Source organism: Nerophis ophidion, linkage group LG20 (genome assembly GCF_033978795.1).
Source record: "Nerophis ophidion isolate RoL-2023_Sa linkage group LG20, RoL_Noph_v1.0, whole genome shotgun sequence".
Lineage (NCBI taxonomy): Eukaryota > Metazoa > Chordata > Actinopteri > Syngnathiformes > Syngnathidae > Nerophis > Nerophis ophidion.
The window spans coordinates 3689996-3711988 of record NC_084630.1 but is presented as its reverse complement, the minus strand read 5'-3'; the positions used below and the strand labels follow the sequence as shown (position 1 = coordinate 3711988).

Sequence of the window (21993 nt, the reverse complement as noted above, 5' to 3'; positions counted from 1 at the left end):
ATCATTAAACACATTTAACTTGTTTACAAAAATGTATCTTTCATAAATAAATAAATATAAATGATATATATAAATGAGGTAGATCCCCTCGAGTTGGTCAATTGAAAAGTAGCTCGCCTGCAGAAAAAGTGTGGGCACCCCTGCCTTAGACTGAGTCATTTCGGGTGGCACTTGCACCTGACTACCAACAGGTGGGTTGTTGGCAGTCACAGCAGATCGCACGGCATCGCCGACACCACACCAGTGTGAACTTTTCCCTCCCGCAGACTCCATGAAGTCTACCCGTTTATTAGATTGATGCAGTGAAGGGAGACCACGGAATGTCTCACACTCTTGCTCACACCCGCAGGAGTAAAGCTGCTAATCGTTAGGATCCAATGACTTGCAGGGTGTTTATCTTTAGGTCCAAACAAGAGACGAGCTTTGTGTTCGGGAGCAAAGCACTCACAACCGCACGTGCTTTTGCACCTGGTCACGCCTGCTACGTGTGGACTGTGACAACATGCAATCTTATCTCCCGTCAAAGAACGCGGCAACAAATGCTGGTGATGATAACGTTGGGATGAGTGGGAGTGTTGTGATTGCCATTCAGTGTTAGCAAAATGTAAATGACACATTTTTTTATATACAACGGTATGCAAAACGGTTTTTTAATGCATTTAAGTGAGCACGTTTTCAACTGCAATCTCTTCAAAGCATGGGTGTCAAACTCTGGCCCGCCATGTAATTTAATTTGGCCCTTGAGGCTGTAACACCGCTAATACTCATACTTGCCAACCCTCCTAATTTTCCCGGTAGACTCCCGAAGTTCAGTGCCCCTCCCGAAAATCTCCCGGGGCAACTATTCTCCCGAATTTCTACCGATTTCCACCTGGACATCTATTTAAGGCACTGCCTTTAGCGTTCTCTACAACCTGTCGTCACGTCTGCTTTTCCTCCATACTAACAGCGTGTCACATAATATTTGTGGCTTTTACACACACACACACACACACACACACACACGCACAAGTGAATGCAAGGCATACTTTGTCAACAGCCATACAGGTCACACTGAGGGTTGGCCGTATAAACAACTTTAGCACTGTTACAAAAATGTGTCACACTGTGAACCCACACCAAACAAGAATGACAAACACATTTCGGGTGAACATCCGCACCGTAACACAACAGAACAAATACCCAGAACCCCTTGCAGCAATAACTCTTCCGGGAAACTTCCAGCAAACTGACCAATAATTAACGTTTTATTCATGCATTTTCTCTTGCTACTTCAAGGCTTGAATGTTTGGTCCATTCATTGTTGTTTTATTTTCAAATGTATTATTAGCCTATGGAAAAAAATTGATATTTACCTCAGAAGATTGCAAATGGAAAAAAGGCATACAATTTTTATTAAAATTGTATTTGATATGCCATTGATATTTTTTATTATTATTATTATTATTATTTGAAACTGGATTTTGCATGTCACTAAAGTTATACAAGCCTTGCTTGTTCAATATTTAATGCAAAACTTGTTTGGGTCCCTATTAAAAGGTTCATTGGTTCAACCTTTGTTCCGTTTAAAATGTTGGCCCACTCTGCATTTGAGTTTGACACTCCTGCTTTAAAGTGTCCAAAGGAGGGGAAATATTGGATGGTATGAATAATTTGCCTTACTTCTATTTGGACTTTTAGTGGAGGATGTAAGATTTACAGCTTTTTCAAACGATAAAAAAATAGATTGCTGTGATTTCCGGTATATAAGCCGCTTTTTTTCCCCAAACTTTGAGCCCTGAGCTTTATTCAAAGTTGTGGCTTATTTGTGGATTTTTCCAAGTTCGCAAGCTTCACAAGCAGCCAAATAAATTTTGCCTCGTCGAATCAGATCAATGACGAGCTCTGTAGTTCAAGTGTATGTTACAGTGGCCGAATACTCGATACCAATATCTCAATATCTTCCCGTTACTGAGGGATAGGGTTATGTGATAACGTGATAATCATACCGTACTTGGATTGCCTTGAAATTATCTTTATATGATGTCGGCCTTATTGGGAGGGTTGGCATCTATGCAATGGAAAATGAAACTTTCATGATTAAAAAGGAGCAATAAAAGGACCTGCACACTGATTAGTCGCTTATTTCTTTAAAGAAAATGATGATGAGGTGGGGCATTAGTTATCTTGATAAAATAAATATTTTGCAAACATCCAGCACGTTTCTTTGGGGAGCATTACTCAGCTTGACAATGGAATCAAAACAGAGGTTCAGAACTTTCCAAGTGAGACTCCTTCAACTTGTACGCATTGCAGGTAGACTCCGATTTTTTTCTTGCCCATATGCAGCCTGTATCGGATTTTTCATGTCCGACCCAAGCCTTTTTTCGTATGTGAAAATAAATCAGATATATATGCAAAGCGTCCTCGATGTGAACGCTTCATTCATCCGACCAGAGCATCAAAGAGCAATAAGAGTCATAATTATTCAGAAAATATTGACTTTGACTTTGTCAACAGCCATACAGGTCACACTGAGGGTTGGCCGTATAAACAACTTTAGCACTGTTACAAAAATGCGTCACACTGTGAACCCACACCAAACAAGAATGACAAACACATTTCGGGTGAACATCCGCACCGTAACACAACAGAATAAATACCCAGAACCCCTTGCAGCACTAACTCTTCCAGTAAACTTCCGGCAAACTGACCAATAATTAACGTTTTAGTCATGCATTTTCTCTTGCTACTTCAAGGCTTGAATGTTTGGTTCATTCATTGTTGTTTTATTTTCAAATGTATTATTAGCCTACGGAAAAAAAATTATATTTACCTCAGAAGATTGGAAATGGAAAAAAAGGCATACAATTTTTATTAAAATTGTATTTGACATGCCATTGATATTTTTTTTATTATTATTATTATTATTTGAAACTAGATTTTGCATGTCACTAAAGTTATACAAGCCTTGCTTGTTCAATATTTAATGCAAAACTTGTTTGGGTCCCTATTAAAAGGTTCATTGGTTCAACCTTTGTTCCGTTTAAAATGTTGGCCCATCTGTATTTGAGTTTGACACTCCTGCTTTAAAGTGTCCAAAGGAGGGGAAATATTGGATGGTATGAATAATTTGCCTTACTTCTATTTGGACTTTTAGTGGAGGATGTAAGATTTACAGCTTTTTCGAACGATAAAAAAATAGATTGCTGTGATTTCCGGTATATAAGCCGCTTTTTTTCCCCAAACTTTGAGCCCTGAGCTTTATTCAAAGTTGTGGCTTATTTGTGGATTTTTCCAAGTTCGCAAGCTTCACAAGCAGCCAATAAATTTTGCCTCGTCGAGTCACATCAATGACGAGCTCTGCAGTTCAAGTGTATGTTACAGTGGCCGAATACTCGATACCAATATCTCAATATCTTCCCGTTACTGAGGGATAGGGTTATGTGATAACGTGATAATCATACCGTACTTGGATTGCCTTGAAATTATCTTTATATGATGTCGGCCTTATTGGGAGGGTTGGCATCTATGCAATGGAAAATGAAACTTTCATGATTAAAAAGGAGCAATAAAAGGACCTGCACACTGATTAGTCACTTATTTCTTTTTAAAAAAATTATGATGAGGTGGGGCATTAGTTATCTTGATAAAATAAATATTTTGCAAACATCCAGCACGTTTCTTTGGGGAGCATTACTCAGCTTGACAATGGAATCAAAACAGAGGTTCAGAACTTTCCAAGTGAGACTCCTTCAACTTGTACGCATTGCAGGTAGACTCCGATTTTTTTCTTGCCCATATGCAGCCTGTATCGGATATTTCATGTCCGACCAAAGCCTTTTGTTGTATGTGAAAATAAATCGGATATATATGCAAAGCGTCCTCGATGTGAACGCTTCATTCATCCGACCAGAGCATCAAAGAGCAATAATTATTCAGAAAATATTGACTTTGATTGCAAACAATACTGGAAATTGCCACAAATGCGACAGTACTTCTGTAAACTCTGCAGTGACGTCATGTTCGCATACGGGTCAGATTGCGTTCACATTGGAAACCACTTTTATTTTGTAATGTAAACAGCCACTAAAAAGATCGGATTTGACAAAAAAATCCGAATTGGGCATCAGTGTGAACGTAGCCTTTATCTCTTGATTGCGACCTGAAAGTCTGGTGAAAATTTGAGCAGACCTGGTCAGGCTAATTCACAACTAACTGTTTTGTTGTTTCCATTAGTAACAATAACAAGTAAGCTGTACGTATATTGAACTACCTTAATGTTGTATCTGTTCTTATACAGACAGGGGTTTTATAATCAGCAATAAAGCAAATCCATAGCTGTGGTCAGATATTTACAAATTCTAATTAAGAGCAGGAAAGTCTTCTATATGTTAGGATTTTAATTATTCATATAAACTGCTTTTTGAAAGAAATTACATAACAAACACATCCAATCATGAATAAACAATAACTGGCTGCCCAGATTTTCCATAAAATCCTCAATATTAGGGACAAAGGGTAAGCTAAAGCCCAACCCAGCTAAACCTGGGTGAGAAGCGGGGTACACCCTGGACTGTCCACCAGCCAATCATAGGACACATAAACAAACGAGCATCCTCACCTATTTGGACAATTTAACATCTCTTATGAGTCTAACTGTCAAAGCTTGTTGTTGACGAACCCCAAGATGCCGAGATGGAGGCAGGCATGGAGGGAGAAAACGTGATTTCATTTAAAACACTAAGACAAAAACAAACAAAGGGTACAAACAAAAAGCGCGCACGTGGGCGGATAACAAACAAAAAGGCCTAGCGTGGAAGCTAGCAGGTACCTAGCAGGAAAACATAAGTTGTACTTGTAATAAAAAAACGAACTGGAAGCAGGGAACAAAAGACTTCTCCTATGTCCCCCCCTCCCTTGTGGAGGGGGTCCGGTCCGATGACCATGGATGAAGTACTGGCTGTCCAGAGTCGAGACCCAGGATGGACCGCTCGTTGGGACCCAGGATGGACCGCTCGCCTGTATCGATTGGGGACATCTGTACGCTGCTGATCCGCCTCCGCTTGGGATGGTCTCCTGTGGACGGGACTCTCGCTGCTGTCTTGGATCCGCTTTGAACTGAACTCTCGCGGCTGTGTTAGAGCCACTATGGATTGAACTTTCACAGCATCATGTTAGACCCGCTCGACATCCATTGCTTTTGGTCCCCTAGAGGGGGGGGGTTGCCCACATCTGAGGTCCTCTCCAAGGTTTCTCATAGTCAGCATTGTCACTGGCGTCCCACTGGATGTGAATTCTCCCTGCCCACTGGGTGTGAGTTTTCCTTGCCCTTTTGTGGGTTCTTCTTCCGAGGATGTTGTAGTCGTAATGATTTGTGCAGTCCTTTGAGACATTTGTGATTTGGGGCTATATAAATAAACATTGATTGATTGATTGAAGACCGTAAGCTAAAAACCGCTATCAAACATAGCTTACCGCAACGCTGCATTGACACGACACGACAGGTAGCAATGACAAGTAGCAACGACAAGAGCGACATGCAATACAATAATCCAGCACTGACTGGAGGAACAAAGCAGGTTCAAATAGGAATCGGGCTGATTGACACCAGGTGTGGCCACTAACAAAATAAGACCGCTGACAGGAACTAAAGACAGGAAATACTAAACACACAGAGGAAAAACTAAAACACAAAAAAACTGTCAGTGGCAAGCCTGACAGGAACAAGCATTATTTGAGGATGTGGGAGGAAGCTGGGGTATTTAAATAGTAAATGGGTTGTACTTGTATCGCGCTTTTCTACCTTCAAAGTACTCAAAGCACTTTGACACTATTTCCACATTCACACACACTGATGGCAGGAGCTGCCATGCAAGGCCCTAACTCCGACCCATCAGGAGCAAGGGTGAAGTGTCTTGCTCAAAGACACAACGGACATGACAAGCTTGGTAGAAGGCGGTCTGTCGTAATGTTTTTAGCATCCAATCGGACATTATTGTGGGGATTGAACCAGGAACCCTCAAGTTGCTGGCAGGGCCACACTCCCAACCCGCGTCACGCCGTCCCCATTTGGAGGAAACCCACACATGCACAAGGAAAACATGGAAACGACACACAGAGGTGCCCAAATGAAGATGCAAACCCACAGTTCTCCTGAATATGTCACAAGTGAAGAAAACACTAATTCCTCATAGCGCTGCTAAAATGTATTGTAATAAAAAAGTATGCATCACTTCTAGCAAGAATCACATTATGGGAGGTCTTACTCTAGGTGAGAAAGCATTTACAAACCCTGTTTTCATATGAGTTGGGAAATTGTGTTGGATGTAAATATAAACAGAATACAATGATTTGCAAAACATTTTCAAGCCATATTCAGTTGAATATGCTACAAAGACAACATATTTGATGTTCAAACTGATAAACATTTTTGTTTTTTGCAAATAATCATTAACTTTAGAATTTGATGCCAGCAACATCTGACCAAGAAGTTGGGAAAGGTGGCAATAAATACTGATAAAGTTGAGGAATGCTCATCAAACACTTATTTAGAACAGGCTAATTGGGAACAGGTGGGTGCCATGATTGGGTATAAAAATAACTTCCCAAAAAATGCTCAGTCTTTCCCAAGAAAGGATGGGGCGAGGTACACCCCTTTGTCCACATCAGTGTGGGCAAATAGTCAAACAGTTTAAGAACAACCTTTCTCAAAGTGACATTGCAAGAAATTTAGGGATTTCAACATCTACGGTCCATAATATCATCCAAAGATTCAGAGAATCTGTAGAAATCACTCCACGTAAGCGGCATTGCCGGAAACCAACATTGAATGACCGTGACCTTCGATCCCTCAGACGGCACTGTATCAAAAACCAACATCAATGTCTAAAGGATATCACCACATGGGCTCAGGAACACTTCAGAAAACCACTGTCACTAAATACAGTTCGTCACTACATCTGTAAGTGCAAGTTAAAGCTCTACTATGCAAAGCGAAAGCCATTTATCAACAACATCCAGAAACGCCGCCGACTTCTCTGGGCCTGAGATCATCTAAGATGGACTGATGCACAGTGGAAAAGTGTTCTGACGAGTCCACATTACAAATTGTTTTTGGAAATATTCTACATCGTGTCATCCGCACCAAAGGGGAAGCGAACCATCTGGACTGCTATCGACGCAAAGTTCAAAAGCCAGCATCTGTGATGGTATGGGGGTGCATTAGTGCCCAAGGCATGGGTAACTTACACATCTGTGAAGGCACCATTAATGCTGAAAGGTCCATACAGGTTTTGGAACAACATATGTTGCCATCTAAGTGCTGTCTTTTTCATGGACGCCCCTGCTTATTTCAGCAAGACAATGCCAAGCCACATTCAGCACTTGTTTCAACAGCGTGGCTTCTGCAGTCCGGACCTGTTTCCCATCGAAAATGTTTGGCCCATTATAAAGCGTAAAATACGACAGCGGAGACCCCGGACTGCGGAACGACTGAAGCTCTACATAAAACAAGAACGGGAAAGAATTCCACTTTCAAAGCTTCAACAATTAGTTTCCTCAAACGCTTTTTGAGTGTTGTCAAAAGAAAAGGTGATGTAACACAGTGGTGAACATGCCCTTTCCCAACTACTTTGGCACGTGTTGCAGCCATGAAATTCTGAGTTAATTATTATTTGCAAAAAAAAAACAAGTTTATGAGTTTGAACATCAAATATCTTGTCTTTGTAGCGCATTCAATTGAATATGGGTTGAAAATGATTTGCAAATCATTGTATTCTGTTTTTATTTACCTCTAACACAATTTCCCAACTCAAATGGAAACGGGGTTTGTAGAAAAAGTGCGAAACGACTTCAAAATGTTTTTTTCCTCAATGTCACTTTTTGTGGCCCAATTTGTCAAACAGCAGCATTGCATTGTGTGTTACTGTGGAACTTCCTGCCAAATACTTGGCATATTACAACACAGAAAAAAAACAAATGTTCTTCACTTCCCACATTGGAGCAACAAACGACACTATTTAGGTTGTTGTTCCGTGCAAAACATGACGTGGGTGTAATCAAGTCCTGTTGATACATCAATATGAAGGTTTTCAGTATGTTGTGTCAATTTGTGTTGTTATTTGCTAGCATGACCACATGTTAACCAGATAGACCACTGGCCATATAGATTTTCACTTGCTGGTGTCTTGTGTTACAAAAAAAAAAATCACAGTTCATGATATCGATCAGAGAGCTAACATATAAAACACATCCTCTCTGAATAAAGGTGTCGGGTTTACCTTGGCACTGGAATCCTTGTTTTCCGAAGCCCCTGTGGACACAAACAAAAGCAGAATTAAATGATCTGACCACTTCCAAGTACCATCAGAAAGATTTTAATTTGTAATCAGGGGAATAGTCCTTAGTAGGGCTAGGCCAGGGGTCTGCAACCTGCGGCTCTTTAACGCCCTGGAGCTTTTTCAAAAATGTATAAAAACAGAAAAATATTGGGAAAAAAATATATTTTTGTTTTCATTGGACAGCGTGACACAAAACTCCCTAATAGTTAGAAATCCCACTGTTTGTATTAAACATGATTCTCTGAGAGCGCTGTTTTGTCCTACTAATTATGGCAGTCCATGTAGTTTGTTTACATCAGGGGTGCCCACACTTTTTCTGCAGGCGAGCTACTTTTCAATTGACCAACTCGAGGGGATCTACCTCATTTATATATATCATTTATATTTATTTATTTATGAAAGAGACATTTTTGTAAACAAGTTAAATGTGTTTAATGATAATACAAGCATGTGTAACACATATAGATGTCTTTCTTTCACAAAGACAAGAATATAAGTTGGTGTATTACCTGATTCTGATGACTTGCATTGATTGGAATCAGACAGTAATGATGATAACGCCCACATTTTCAAATGGAGGAGAAAAAAAGTTGTCCTTTCTGTACAATACCACATGAAAGTGGTTGGTTTTTGGCATCTAATTCATCCAGCTTCCATACACTTTACAAGAAAAACATTGGCGGCAAATTCCGTAGCTTGCTTGATTGACATTCACGGCACCCGAGGGTCTTGTGAGATGACGCTGGCTGCTGCCAGTTCATTATTATGAAAAAATGACAGAGGAAGGCGAGAAACACTTTTTATTTCAACAGACTTTCACGCCGTCCCTTCCGTCAAAACTCTAAAGGCCGACTGCACATTCCCTATCTTCACAATAAAAGCCCTGCTTCATGCTGCCTGCGCTAACTAAATACAGAGTCTCGGAAAACTGGCGTGCACAAGCGATCCCTCAGAAAGCTGGCGTGCACATCACTTGTGCACGCCAGCTTTCCGAGACTCTTATTTTGTTAGCGCAGGCAGCATGAAGCAGGGCTTTTATTGTGAAGATAGGAAATGTGCAGTCGGCCTTTAGAGTTTTGACGGAAGGTACGGCGCGAGAGTCTGTTGAAATAAAAAGTGTTTCTCGCCTTCCTCTCGGTCATATTTTCATAATAATGATCTTGCAGCAGCCAGTGTCATCTCACAAGACCCTCCGGTACCGTGAATGTCATTTAAGTGACGTCTTGGTGAAGATTGATGATCACTCATTTTTAGGTCTATTTTTTTTCAAAGCCTGGCTGGAGATCGACTGACACACCCCCCGCGGTCGACTGGTAACTCGCGATCGACGTAACGGGCACCCCTGGTTTACATGTATAACATTCCTCAACGATGCCACAGAAAGACATTTAATGCCACTCATTCTTTGTCTCATTTTGTCCACCAAACTTTGTATACTTTGTTGATATTATTGACTTGTGTTGAGTGCTTATCACAAATATTTGGTCAGTGACTGCAAGCTAATCAATGCTAACATACTATTTAGGCTAGCTGTGTGTATATATTGCATCATTATGCCTCACTAGTAGATATTGGAGTTAATTTAATTTCCTTATGTCCTCTGCATTTCTAATGACATATTATTTGTATGTAATATTGACTGCATGTCTGATAGTTGTTTGTGCGCCGTGTTGTTCCAGACCACAGCAAACGTAACCCAACTTGCAAAGATTGGTATAATTCCGTTAGAAGAAGACACCTTTCCGTTTACTTTAAGTTGGACACACACATCAAAACCTTTGGCCATTCTAAGCCAGTAATTTAGAGGAGTTATCTCACCCTCTGAGAAGCCTGCGTTTTAATAATATTCTCCAATGATATAAAAATGTGTAGAGTAAATTTTACATTTCAATATATCTGTCAATGAAGATTTGTGTCAGCAACATGTAGTCATTTTGATAGTAGGCCAATATCCACACTTATATCATGTGTCGACTTCACTATATCACTTATAGAAGGCTTTTAATTTTTTGCGGCCTTAGACAGATTTGTTTTTGTATTTTTGGTCCAATATGGCTCTTTCATCATTTTGGGTTGCCGACCGCTGGGCTGGGCGATATGGCTGAAAACTGTTTAATGATATACAGTTGTGATCAAAAGTTTACATACACTTGTAAAGAACATAATGCCATGGCTGTCTTGAGTTTCGGCACAATGCAGTCCGAAATGTAGTGTTCTCCTGGCAACCTCCAAACCCAGACTCGTCCATCAGATTGCCAGATGGAAAAGCGTGATTCATCACTCCAGAGAAGGCGTCTCCACTGCTCTAGAGTCCAGTGGCGACGTGCTTTACACCACCGCATCCCAAGCTTCGCATTGGAGTTGGTGATATATGGCTTAGGTGGAGCTGCTCGGCCATGGAAACCCATTCCATGAAGCTCTCTGCGTACTGTATGTGGGCTAATTAGAAGGTCACATGCAGTTTGGAACTATGTAGCAATTGACTGTGCAAGAAGTCTCTGCACTATGCGCTTTAGTCAGTTTCCGTGCCCTACCACTTCGGGGCTGAGTTGCTGTTGTTCCCAAATTCTTCACTTTTCTAATTGTAAAGTAGACTTTGGAATATTTAGGAGCAAGGAAATTTCCGGATTGGATTTGTTGCACAGGTGGCATCCTATGACAGTTCCACGCTGGAAATCACTGAGAGCGGCCCATTCTTTCACACATGTTTGTAGAAACAGTCTCCATGCCTAAGTGCTTGATTTTATACACCTGGGCCAAGTGATTAGGACACCTGATTCTCATTTTTGGATGGGTGGGTAAATACTTTTGGCAATATTGTGTAGATTTTAGGCCATATCACCCATACCTAAGGGATGTACAGAATTCCCACATGACACGGTATGCATTTAGTCTAGAACATGGGTGTCAAACTCTGGCCCGCGGGCCGTGTAATTTCATTTGGCCCTTTAGGCAATATCAAATTAACATTAGAGCTGGCCCGCCGCTGTAACACCGCATCCACCACTAATACTCATACTCGTCAACCCTCCCGGTTTTCCCAGGAGACTCCCGAAGTTCAGTGCCCCTCCCAAATTTCTCCAGATTTCCAACCGGACAATAATATTGGGGGCAGGTCGTAAAAGCCCTGCCCTTGGCGTTCTCTACACATCGCCACGTCCGCTTTTTCTTCATACAAACAGCGTGCCGGCCCACTCACATAATATATCAATCAATCAATCAATGTTTACTTATATAGCCCTAAATCACTAGTGTCTCAAAGGGCTGCACAAACCACTACGACATCCTCGGTAGGCCCACATAAGGGCAAGGAAAACTCACACCCAGTGGGACGTCGGTGACAATGATGACTATGAGAACCTTGGAGAGGAGGAAAGCAATGGATGTCGAGCGGGTCTAACATGATACTGTGAAAGTTCAATCCATAATGGATCCAACACAGTCGCCAGAGTCCAGTCCAAAGCGGATCCAACACAGCAGCGAGAGTCCCGTTCACAGCGGAGCCAGCAGGAAACCATCCCAAGCGGAGGCGGATCAGCAGCGCAGAGATGTCCCCAGCCGATACACAGGCGAGCAGTACATGGCCACCATATGCGGCTCATACACACACACAAGTGTATGCAAGGCATACTTGGTCAACAGCCATACAGGTCACACTGAGGGTGGCCGTATGAACAACTTTAACAGTGTTACAAATATACGCCACACTGCGAACCCACAGCAAACAATCAATCAATCAATCAATGTTTACTTATATAGCCCTAAATCACTAGTGTCTCAAAGGGCTGCACAAACCACTACAACATCCTCGGTAGGCCCACATAAGGGCAAGGAAAACTCACACCCAGTGGGACATCGGTGACAATAATGACTATGAGAACCTTAGAGAGGAGGAAAGCAATGGATGTCGAGCGGGTCTAACATGATACTGTGAAAGTTCAATCCACAATGGATCCAACACAGTCGCGAGAGTCCAGTCCAAAGCGGATCCAACACAGCAGCGAGAGTCCCGTTCACAGCGGAGCCAGCAGGAAACCATCCCAAGCGGAGGCGGATCAGCAGCGCAGAGATGTCCCCAGCCGATACACAGGCGAGCAGTACATGGCCACCATATGCGGCTCATACACACACACAAGTGTATGCAAGGCATACTTGGTCAACAGCCATACAGGTCACACTGAGGATGGCCGTATGAACAACTTTAACACGGTTACAAATATACGCCACACTGTGAACCCACAGCAAACAAGAATGACAAACACATTTCGGGAAAACATCCGCACTGTAACACAACATAAACACAACCGAACAATTACCCAGAACCCCTTGCATCACTAACTCTTCAGAGACGCTACATTATACACCAAACCCCGCCCCAACTCAAACCCGCCGCCGAAAAGAGGCATTAAATTTGTATTTTTATTTTATTTGATATATCATTGATATTTTTAAATTATTATTATTTAAAACTCGATTTTGCATGTCATTATAAAGTTATATAAGCCTTGCTTGCTCAATATTCAATGCAAAATTTGTTTGGGTCTTTATTAAAGGATTAATTTGTTCAACCTCGGCCCGCGGCTTCGTTCAGTTTTAAATGTTGGCCCACTCTGTATTTGAGTTTGACACCCCTGGTCTAGAACAAGAAGAGCTTCTTGTGTCAGGTACTTCTACGGTTACTAAAGTCGGAGATCCAGACACACAAGTTGGACGACTAGTTCAAACTTGCAGGAGAGAGCTAATCCCGCCAGACTCGCGAATAAGTCTGAGCAAACATTAGCTTAACTCCATGACGTCATGTTCGTTAGGCTCTCCCAAGCCCGAAAGTGGACCCGAACGCCTTATGTTCATAACAATGGGCCTTCTAACAAGTTATAGAATGTAACCCTGGACATGTTTAGCTCTCCCTAGCATTGACCGAAGAGCGGCATGGACCACATGTCATGCCGTAAAACTGTCAGGGTCATAAAGCACAGGTAGTGGAGGGCCTGAGGTCCTACTAGCACATAAAACAGTGGATGACTGTGAACACAAACCTAGCAAGTGCAAACTCGGCACGCCTACCGCAGTCATATATCCCAGCATGCACCGCCCGCTTCTTCTTCTACGAAGGAAAATAAGGTAGACGGCTGATTACCGGAGTTGCCAGACCTCTTGTGGCATGTTTCATTCGGACACTGAAGAAGAAGGATTCGTGGATGAGGAATAACTTAATAAAGTGAGCTTTACGTGTTTATTTTGTAGGGGTGTAACAGTACAGAAAAATTTCGGTTCGGTAGGTACCTCGGTTCAGAGGTCACGGTTCGGTTCATTTTCACGGTTCGGTTCATTTTCGGTACAGGAGGAAAAAAACAAAATATACATTTTTTGATTATTTTTTTAACAAATTTGCTAAATCTTCTACCAAAAATATTTTGATGTGAAGTAATCGGAAACTTGGATAGGTCGATAATTCAAAATAACATTGATTTTGATTCAATATTATGTTTTGAGCATTGACAGTTTTGTTAATTAGACAACGTTGCAACTTTTTCTAAATTACATTTAGCCTTTAAGCTTTTTTATTTCACTTTTGTTTATGTTTTTGTTTATTTTAATGGTATTTTTAGAATGTGCCACCGGCCTTTAAAACATTAGGTGTGTGCCGCAAATGGCCTCCGGGGCACACTTTTGACACCCATGCTCCATCCATCCATCCATCATCTTCCGCTTATCCGAGGTCGGGTCGCGGGGGCAGCAGCCTAAGCAGGGAAACCCAGACTTCCCTCTCCCCAGCCACTTTGTCTAGCTCTTCCCGGGGGATCCCGAGGCGTTCCCAGGCCAGCCGGGAGACATAGTCTTCCCAACGTGTCCTGGGTCTTCCCCGTGGCCTCCTACCGGATAGACGTGCCCTAAACACCTCCCTAGGGAGGCGTTCGGGTGGCATCCTGACCAGATGCCCGAACCACCTCATCTGGCTCCTCTCCATGTGGAGGAGCAGCGGCTTTACTTTGAGTTCCTCCCGGATGACAGAGCTTCTCACCCTATCTCTAAGGGAGAGACCTGGAAACTCATTTGGGCCGCTTGTACCCGTGATCTTATCCTTTCGGTCATGACCCAAAGCTCATGACCATAGGTGAGGATGAGAACGTAGATCGACCGGTAAATTGAGAGCTTTGCCTTCCGGCTCAGCTCCTTCTTCACCACAACGGATCGGTACAACGTCCGCATTACTGAAGACGCCGCACCGATCCGCCTGTCGATCTCACGATCCACTCTTCCCTCACTCGTGAACAAGACTCCTAGGTACTTGAACTCCTGCACTTGGGGCAGGGTCTCCTCCCCAACCCGGAGATGGCATTCCACCCTTTTCCGGGCGAGAACCATGGACTCGGACTTGGAGGTGCTGATTCTCATTCCGGTCGCTTCACACTCGGCTGCGAACCGATCCAGTGAGAGCTGAAGATCCCGGTCAGATGAAGCCATCAGGACCACATCATCTACAAAAAGCAGAGACCTAGTCCTGCGGCCACCAAACCGGAACCCCTCAACGCCTTGACTGCGCCTAGAAATTCTGTCCATAAAAGTTATGAACAGAATCGGTGACAAAGGGCAACCCTCACTGGAAATGTGTTCGACTTACTGCCGGCAATGCGGACCAAGTTCTGGCACTGATCATACAGGGAGCGGACCGCCACAATAAGACAGTCCGATACCCCATACTCTCTGAGCACTCCCCACAGGACTTCCCGAGGGACACGGTCGAATGCCTTCTCCAAGTCCACAAAGCACATGTAGACTGGTTGGGCAAACTCCCATGCACCCTCAAGAACCCTGCCGAGAGTATAGAGCTGGTCCACAGTTCCACGACCAGGACGAAAACCACACTGTTCCTCCCGAATCCGAGGTTCGACTATCCAGCGTAGCCTCCTCTCCAGTACAGCCGAGTGTGAAGCGACCGGAATGAGAATCAGCACCTCCAAGTCCGAGTCCATGGTTCTCGCCCGGAAAAGGGTGGAGTGCCATCTCCGGGTTGGGGAGGAGACCCTGCCCCAAGTGGAGGAGTTCAAGTACCTAGGAGTCTTGTTCACGAGTGAGGGAAGAGTGGATCGTGAGATCGACAGGCGGATCGGTGCGGCGTCTTCAGTAATGCGGACGTTGTATCGATCCGTTGTGGTGAAGAAGGAGCTGAGCCGGAAGGCAAAGCTCTCAATTTACCGGTCGATCTACGTTCCCATCCTCACCTATGGTCATGAGCTTTGGGTCATGACCGAAAGGATAAGATCACGGGTACAAGCGGCCCAAATGAGTTTCCAGGTCTCTCCCTTAGAGATAGGGTGAGAAGCTCTGCCATCCGGGAGGAACTCAAAGTAAAGCCGCTGCTCCTTCACATGGAGAGGAGCCAGATGAGGTGGTTCGGGCATCTGGTCAGGATGCCACCCGGACGCCTGCCTAGGGAGGTGTTTAGGGCACGTCCAACCGGTAGGAGGCCACGGGTTTTATTTACTTTGTTTTTCTAACCTTTCAGGAGAGGAAGGCAAGGCATGTTTATCTATAGAGCACAATTCGTACACAAGGCAATTCAAAGTGCAATGAGGCATTTTTCGTCCAAACGGGAATGTATCAACATCGTATCAGTTTGCATCCTAGTGAGAGCAGACATTGTACAGTAGGTGATGTTGTATCATGTCTGTTGGCTATCATGAAGTCTGTCTGCAGAGTTGAAATGCAACAAATCAGCGTTGTTAGAAGGAAAAAGCAAACATTTATGAAATTAATATGCCGCCGTAAGATAAAAATGAGCATAATACATAAATATTACATGTTATTATGAATGTGCCTGTTACTACGTTACATATATACTTGCATCATGTACATAAAACCTTAATGGATGTGTTTAGTGGTTTTTATAGGTAACCCATAGGCTTTATAGTTATCTGACTTTTGATTGCATTTTTTACTAGTTAGAATGCATTAAAAAAAAAAAAACATGTGTTCTCGTCTTACATAAGGCTTGTGAAAAATATGCAAAATTCCAAAGAGTTCCCCTTTAAACTGAAGATGCCAACAGGTCCTCGAATGTGTTTGAATAAAACATGTGTTATGCAAGTCCAAGATATCCGATGTTATGCTAAACAAAAGGAGTAATAATAGGAATACTAGCGCTGAGCCGTCTAAAGTCCGGAGCATTCTCTCAAATGGTCGTCCTCCTCACATGTTTTCGTGCAACCTGGCTGCCCCGCCTTGGCGGAGATCGAAACTAAAAGTTAACATGAGCACAAACGCATTCTTGTTCACCCTGACTCTTTGCACCTGGTACATCGTGACACCAATAAAGCCAGAGAGATTAAAAGTGTGTGTGTGTATGTATGTGTGTGTGTGTGTGTGTGTGTGTGTGTGTGTGTGTGTGCATTGATAAGAACTTGGGATAGATAATTGTCTTTATCTCTTCAAGCAAAACGAAAGTCAAAGCAAGTCATTCTGAGGCGTTCCAATGCCGGTCTTTTGCTAAATTATTAGGGTAGATCTCTACTATACATGAAGATCTCTGCTAAGCAAGGCAAAACACCTCATTAAATATGTAAATTGTGTTTCAAAACGACTCGTTGGGAGCAAGTTTGGAGGAAGGCATGTTAGTTTTAAAAATATCAGTGCCAAATCCTCCATGGTTTGATTTCAACTGTTAAGGACATTTGGGACCCCAAATACACAAAAACAGGTATCAACAGCTAAGAAAAGTTGTTTTTTTCACATTAAAACCCGTTAAATGCGGCTAAAAGCAGCTTTTTTTTTATGCAGCGCTGTATCAAACAGGGGCTTCACGGTGGTAGAGGGGTTAGTGCGTCTGCCTCACAATACGAAGGTCCTGCAGTCCTGGGTTCAAATCCAGGCTCGGGATCTTTCTGTGTGGAGTTTGCATGTTCTCCCCGTGAATGCGTGGGTTCCCTCCGGGTACTCCGGCTTCCTCCCAACTCCTAAGACATGCACCTGGGGATAGGCCCCTCCCACCTTCAAAGACATGCACCTGGAGATAGGCCCCTCCCACCTCCAAAGACATGCACCTGGGGATAGGTTGATTGGCAACACTAAATGGTCCCTAGTGTTTGAATGTGAGTGTGAATGTTGTCTATCTGTGTTGGCCCTGCGATGAGGTGGCGTTTTGTCCAGGGTGTACCCCGCCTTCCGCCCGATCGTAGGTGAGATAGGCGCCAGCGCCCCCAAAAGGGAATAAGCGGTAGAAAATGGATGGATGGATGGATGGATGTATCAAACAGAGAATATGTAGGTGTACCTAATGTTGTGGCCGTATAAATCAACTATAAGCCGCTAGTTTTTCCCCACGCTTTTCCCTTAGCGGCTTATAAAGCGGTGCTGATAATTTATGGATTTTTCTTCGTGAACGGCGATAATGTTTTGTATTCAACAAATAGTTAACATGAAACACCAACAGAGACACTGAAAAGGGTGTGTTATTGTTTGGACGAGCTCACTCACAGCAGGTGCTCCCCTGTTTCATTCCTTGAACCGGAAGTATTTGTCAATAGCGTTTCTGCTCGATGTTATTCCTCTTTCACCACTTCAAGCGACGTCTGTTAAGTTTTACAATGTAACTAAAACGATTCATGTTTTACAAGTGTATTGTCATGCTCCTGGTCTTGGACCATGTCGTATTCTGGGTTTTGTGCTTTTTTTGTTATTGTGTTGTATTTGACGTCTTGGGTTCCCGGTGGCACTTCCTGTTTTGGTTCCGTTGTCATGGTTACGCATTTTGTGTCACCTGTCTCTCCTTTGATCACACGCACCTGCCCTTGATTACTTATCTCCCTATATATGCTCGCCTTTGTTTGACATTCGTTCTTGGACTTTTGTTTGGTCCCACGCAACAGTTGACGCCGCTCGTCCTGCATTGTGGTAAAGACTACTTTTGTTACTTTAGCTTCCGCGCTATTCCTGTTCAGTTTATGTCCCTAGTTTACATACTAGCGCTTTCTGTTTGTTTTGTCTAATGCCTTTGTGCAAGCGCCTTTGTTTTTAGTTTGTTTTCCATCCATCCATCCATCATCTTCCGCTTATCCGAGGTCGGGTCGCGGGGGCAACAGCCTAAGCAGGGAAACCCAGACTTCCCTCTCCCCAGCCACTTCGTCTAGCTCTTCCCGGGGGATCCCGAGGCGTTCCCAGGCCAGCCGGGAGACATAGTCTTCCCAACGTGTCCTGGGTCTTCCCCGTGGCCTCCTACCGGTTGGACGTGCCCTAAACACCTCCCTAGGGAGGTGTTCGGGTGGCATCCTGACCAGATGCCCGAACCACCTCATCTGGCTCCTCTCCATGTGGAGGAGCAGCGGCTTTACTTTGAGTTCCTCCCGGATGGCAGAGCTTCTCACCCTATCTCTAAGGGAGAGACCTGGAAACTCATTTGGGCCGCTTGTACCCGTGATCTTATCCTTTCGGTCATGACCCAAAGCTCATGACCATAGGTGAGGATGGGAACGTAGATCGACCGGTAAATTGAGAGCTTTGCCTTCCGGCTCAGCTCCTTCTTCACCACAACGGATCGGTACAACGTCCGCATTACTGAAGACGCCGCACCGATCCGCCTGTCGATCTCACCATCCACTCTTCCCTCACTCGTGAACAAGACTCCTAGGTACTTGAACTCCTCCACTTGGGGCAGGGTCTCCTCCCCAACCCGGAGATGGCACTCCACCCTTTTCCGGGCGAGAACCATGGACTCGGACTTGGAGGTGCTGATTCTCATTCCGGTCGCTTCGCACTCGGCTGCGAACCGATCCAGTGAGAGCTGAAGATCCCGGTCAGATGAAGCCATCAGGACTACATCATCTGCAAAAAGCAGAGACCTAATCCTGCGGTCACCAAACCGGAACCCCTCAACGCCTTGACTGCGCCTAGAAATTCTGTCCATAAAAGTTATGAACAGAATCGGTGACAAAGGACAGCCTTGGCGGAGTCCAACCCTCACTGGAAACGTGTCTGACTTACTGCCGGCAATGCGGACCAAGTTCTGGCACTGATCATACAGGGAGCGGACCGCCACAATAAGACAGTCCGATACCCCATACTCTCTGAGCACTCCCCACAGGACTTCCCGAGGGACACGGTCGAATGCCTTCTCCAAGTCCACAAAGCACATGTAGACTGGTTGGGAAAACTCCCATGCACCCTCAAGAACCCTGCCGAGAGTATAGAGCTGGTCCACAGTTCCACGACCAGGACGAAAACCACACTGTTCCTCCTGAATCCGAGGTTGGACTATCCGACGTAGCCTCCTCTCCAGTACACCTGAATAAACCTTACCGGGAAGGCTGAGGAGTGTGATCCCACGATAGTTGGAACACACCCTCCGGTCCCCCTTCTTAAAGAGAGGGACCACCACCCCGGTCTGCCAATCCAGAAGTACCGCCCCCGATGTCCACGCGATGCTGCAAAGTCTTGTCAACCAAGACAGCCCCACAGCATCCAGAGCCTTTAGTTTGTTTTATTGTATAATAAATTATTATTCCTACCTGTACGCTGCACCCACGGGAAACCGCAAACACCGCCACGGTGCCAGCTAAGCGTCACATGTATGTGTTACTACTATTAGCTTACAACGGCATTCTTTTTGTAGTGTTTCAGTTTCTTAAAGGCACCAAAACGTCACCGTGCTAGGTAGTGGGTCCATGACGATGACTTCTGTTTTGTTTGATCGGCCGTTTTACTGCCTTGTTACAGGCATCGTTTGGAAATTAAGGTATTAAAGTTAAAGTACCAATGATTGTCACACACACATTCGGTGTGGCAAAATTATTCTCAGGATTTCACCCATCACCCTTGATTAACCCCCTGGGAGGTGAGGGGAGCAGTGAGCAGCATCTGTGGCCACGCCCGGGAATAATTTTTGGTGACTTAACCCCCAATTCCAAGCCTTGATGCTGAGTGCCAAGCTGGGAGGTAATGGGTCCCATTTGTATAGTCTTTGGTTTGAACTCACGACGGACTAGGCCACGGATGTAAATAAACATTTACATGATCTTTGGAACCAGTATAAATCTTTATAGTATGTGAAAAAATATTTATTTCTTCTAAAATTTGCTGGGTGTGGCTTAAAGACCGGTGCACCTTGCAGCCCCAAAAATGTGGTAGTTATATATATTTTTTGAATTATTTACCTTACTGGGTGTACCTGGGATGTGGGTTTCTTCCTTACAAGAATTACTAATCAGCTGACTTTGCAGTGTTCAACTTTTTTTTTTATTAAATTTGACAAATTTTATCTGTGCTTTAATCTTTTGTCACATTGACACAAATAAGATCATCCTCTGAAGATTTACGGAGGACATTACACGGGAGAGCATTTTAAAGTCAAAGCTGTAATTATACAAAGTGGTCGGGCTCTCATTAGGCCTCGTGCCTCCTTCCCTGTCCTGGAACACGTGATCTGGAAATACCTGTCCTCTATTTTTAAATGAATGGCTCGTACTGTCAAACAGGCTGCGATTGGTCCTTTTTTCCTACCTAGTTTTCCCCGGCAAGAAATCTGCGTTCAAAGAACTCCGGCTTATTAGTGATTCCCAGAGCCCAAAAAAAGTCTGCGGGCTAAAGAGCGTTTTCTATTCGGGCTCCAGTACTCTGGAATGCCCTCCCGGTAACAGTTAGAGATGCTACCTCAGTAGAAGCATTTAAGTCCCATCTTAAAACTCATTTGTATACTCTAGTCTTTAAATAGGGCCTCTTTTTAGACCAGTTGATCTGCCGTCTCTTTTCTTTTCTGCTCTGCCCCCCTCCCTTGTGGAAGGGGGGGTCACAGGTCTGTTGGTTGGGGACATTTCTGCGCTGCTGACCCGTCTCCGCTCGGGATGGTCTCCTGCTGGCCCCACTATGGACTGGACTCACACTATTATTTTAGATCCACTATGGACTGGACTCTCACTATTATGTTAGATCCACAATGGACTGGACTCACACTATTATTTTAGATCCACTATGGACTGGACTCTCACTATTATGTTAGATCCACAATGGACTGGACTCTTACTATTATGTTAGATCCACTATGGACTGGACTCTTACTATTATGTTAGATCCACTATGGACTGGACTCACACTATTATGTTAGATCCACTATGGACTGGACTCTTACTATTATGTTAGATCCACTATGGACTGGACTCTTACTATTATGTTAGATCCACTATGGACTGGACTCACACTATTATTTTGGATCCACTATGGTCTGGACTCTTACTATTATGTTAGATCCACTATGGACTGGACTCTCACTATTATGTTAGATCCACTATGGACTGGACTCTCACTATTATGTTGGATCCACTATGGACTGGACTCTCACTATTATGTTAGATCCACTATGGACTGGACTCTCACTTTTATGTTAGATCAACTATGGACTGGACTCTTACTATTATGTTAGATCCACTATGGACTGGACTTTCACTATTATGTTAGATCCACTATGGGCTGGACTCTTACTATTATGTTAGATCCACTATGGACTGGACTCTCACTATTATGTTAGATCCACTATGGACTGGACTCTCACTATTATGTTAGATCCACTATGGACTGGACTCTCACTATTATGTTAGATCCACTATGGACTGGACCCTCACTATTATGTTAGATCCACTATGGACTGGACTCTCACTATTATGTTAGATCCACTATGGACTGGACT

The 21993-nt window shown here is 43.8% G+C and overlaps 1 protein-coding gene across 2 annotated transcripts in view; it reads right to left on the bottom strand.

Annotated features, from left to right (window-relative positions):
- prkcaa (protein kinase C, alpha, a) overlaps window positions 1-21993 on the bottom strand; it is a 522844-nt gene that overhangs the window by 470439 nt on the left and 30412 nt on the right. For both annotated transcript variants that reach the window (XM_061880341.1, XM_061880342.1), the window contains exon 2: window positions 8262-8293. In XM_061880341.1, coding sequence (XP_061736325.1) covers window positions 8262-8293 — 32 coding nt within the window. The remainder of the gene's footprint in view (window positions 1-8261; window positions 8294-21993) is intronic.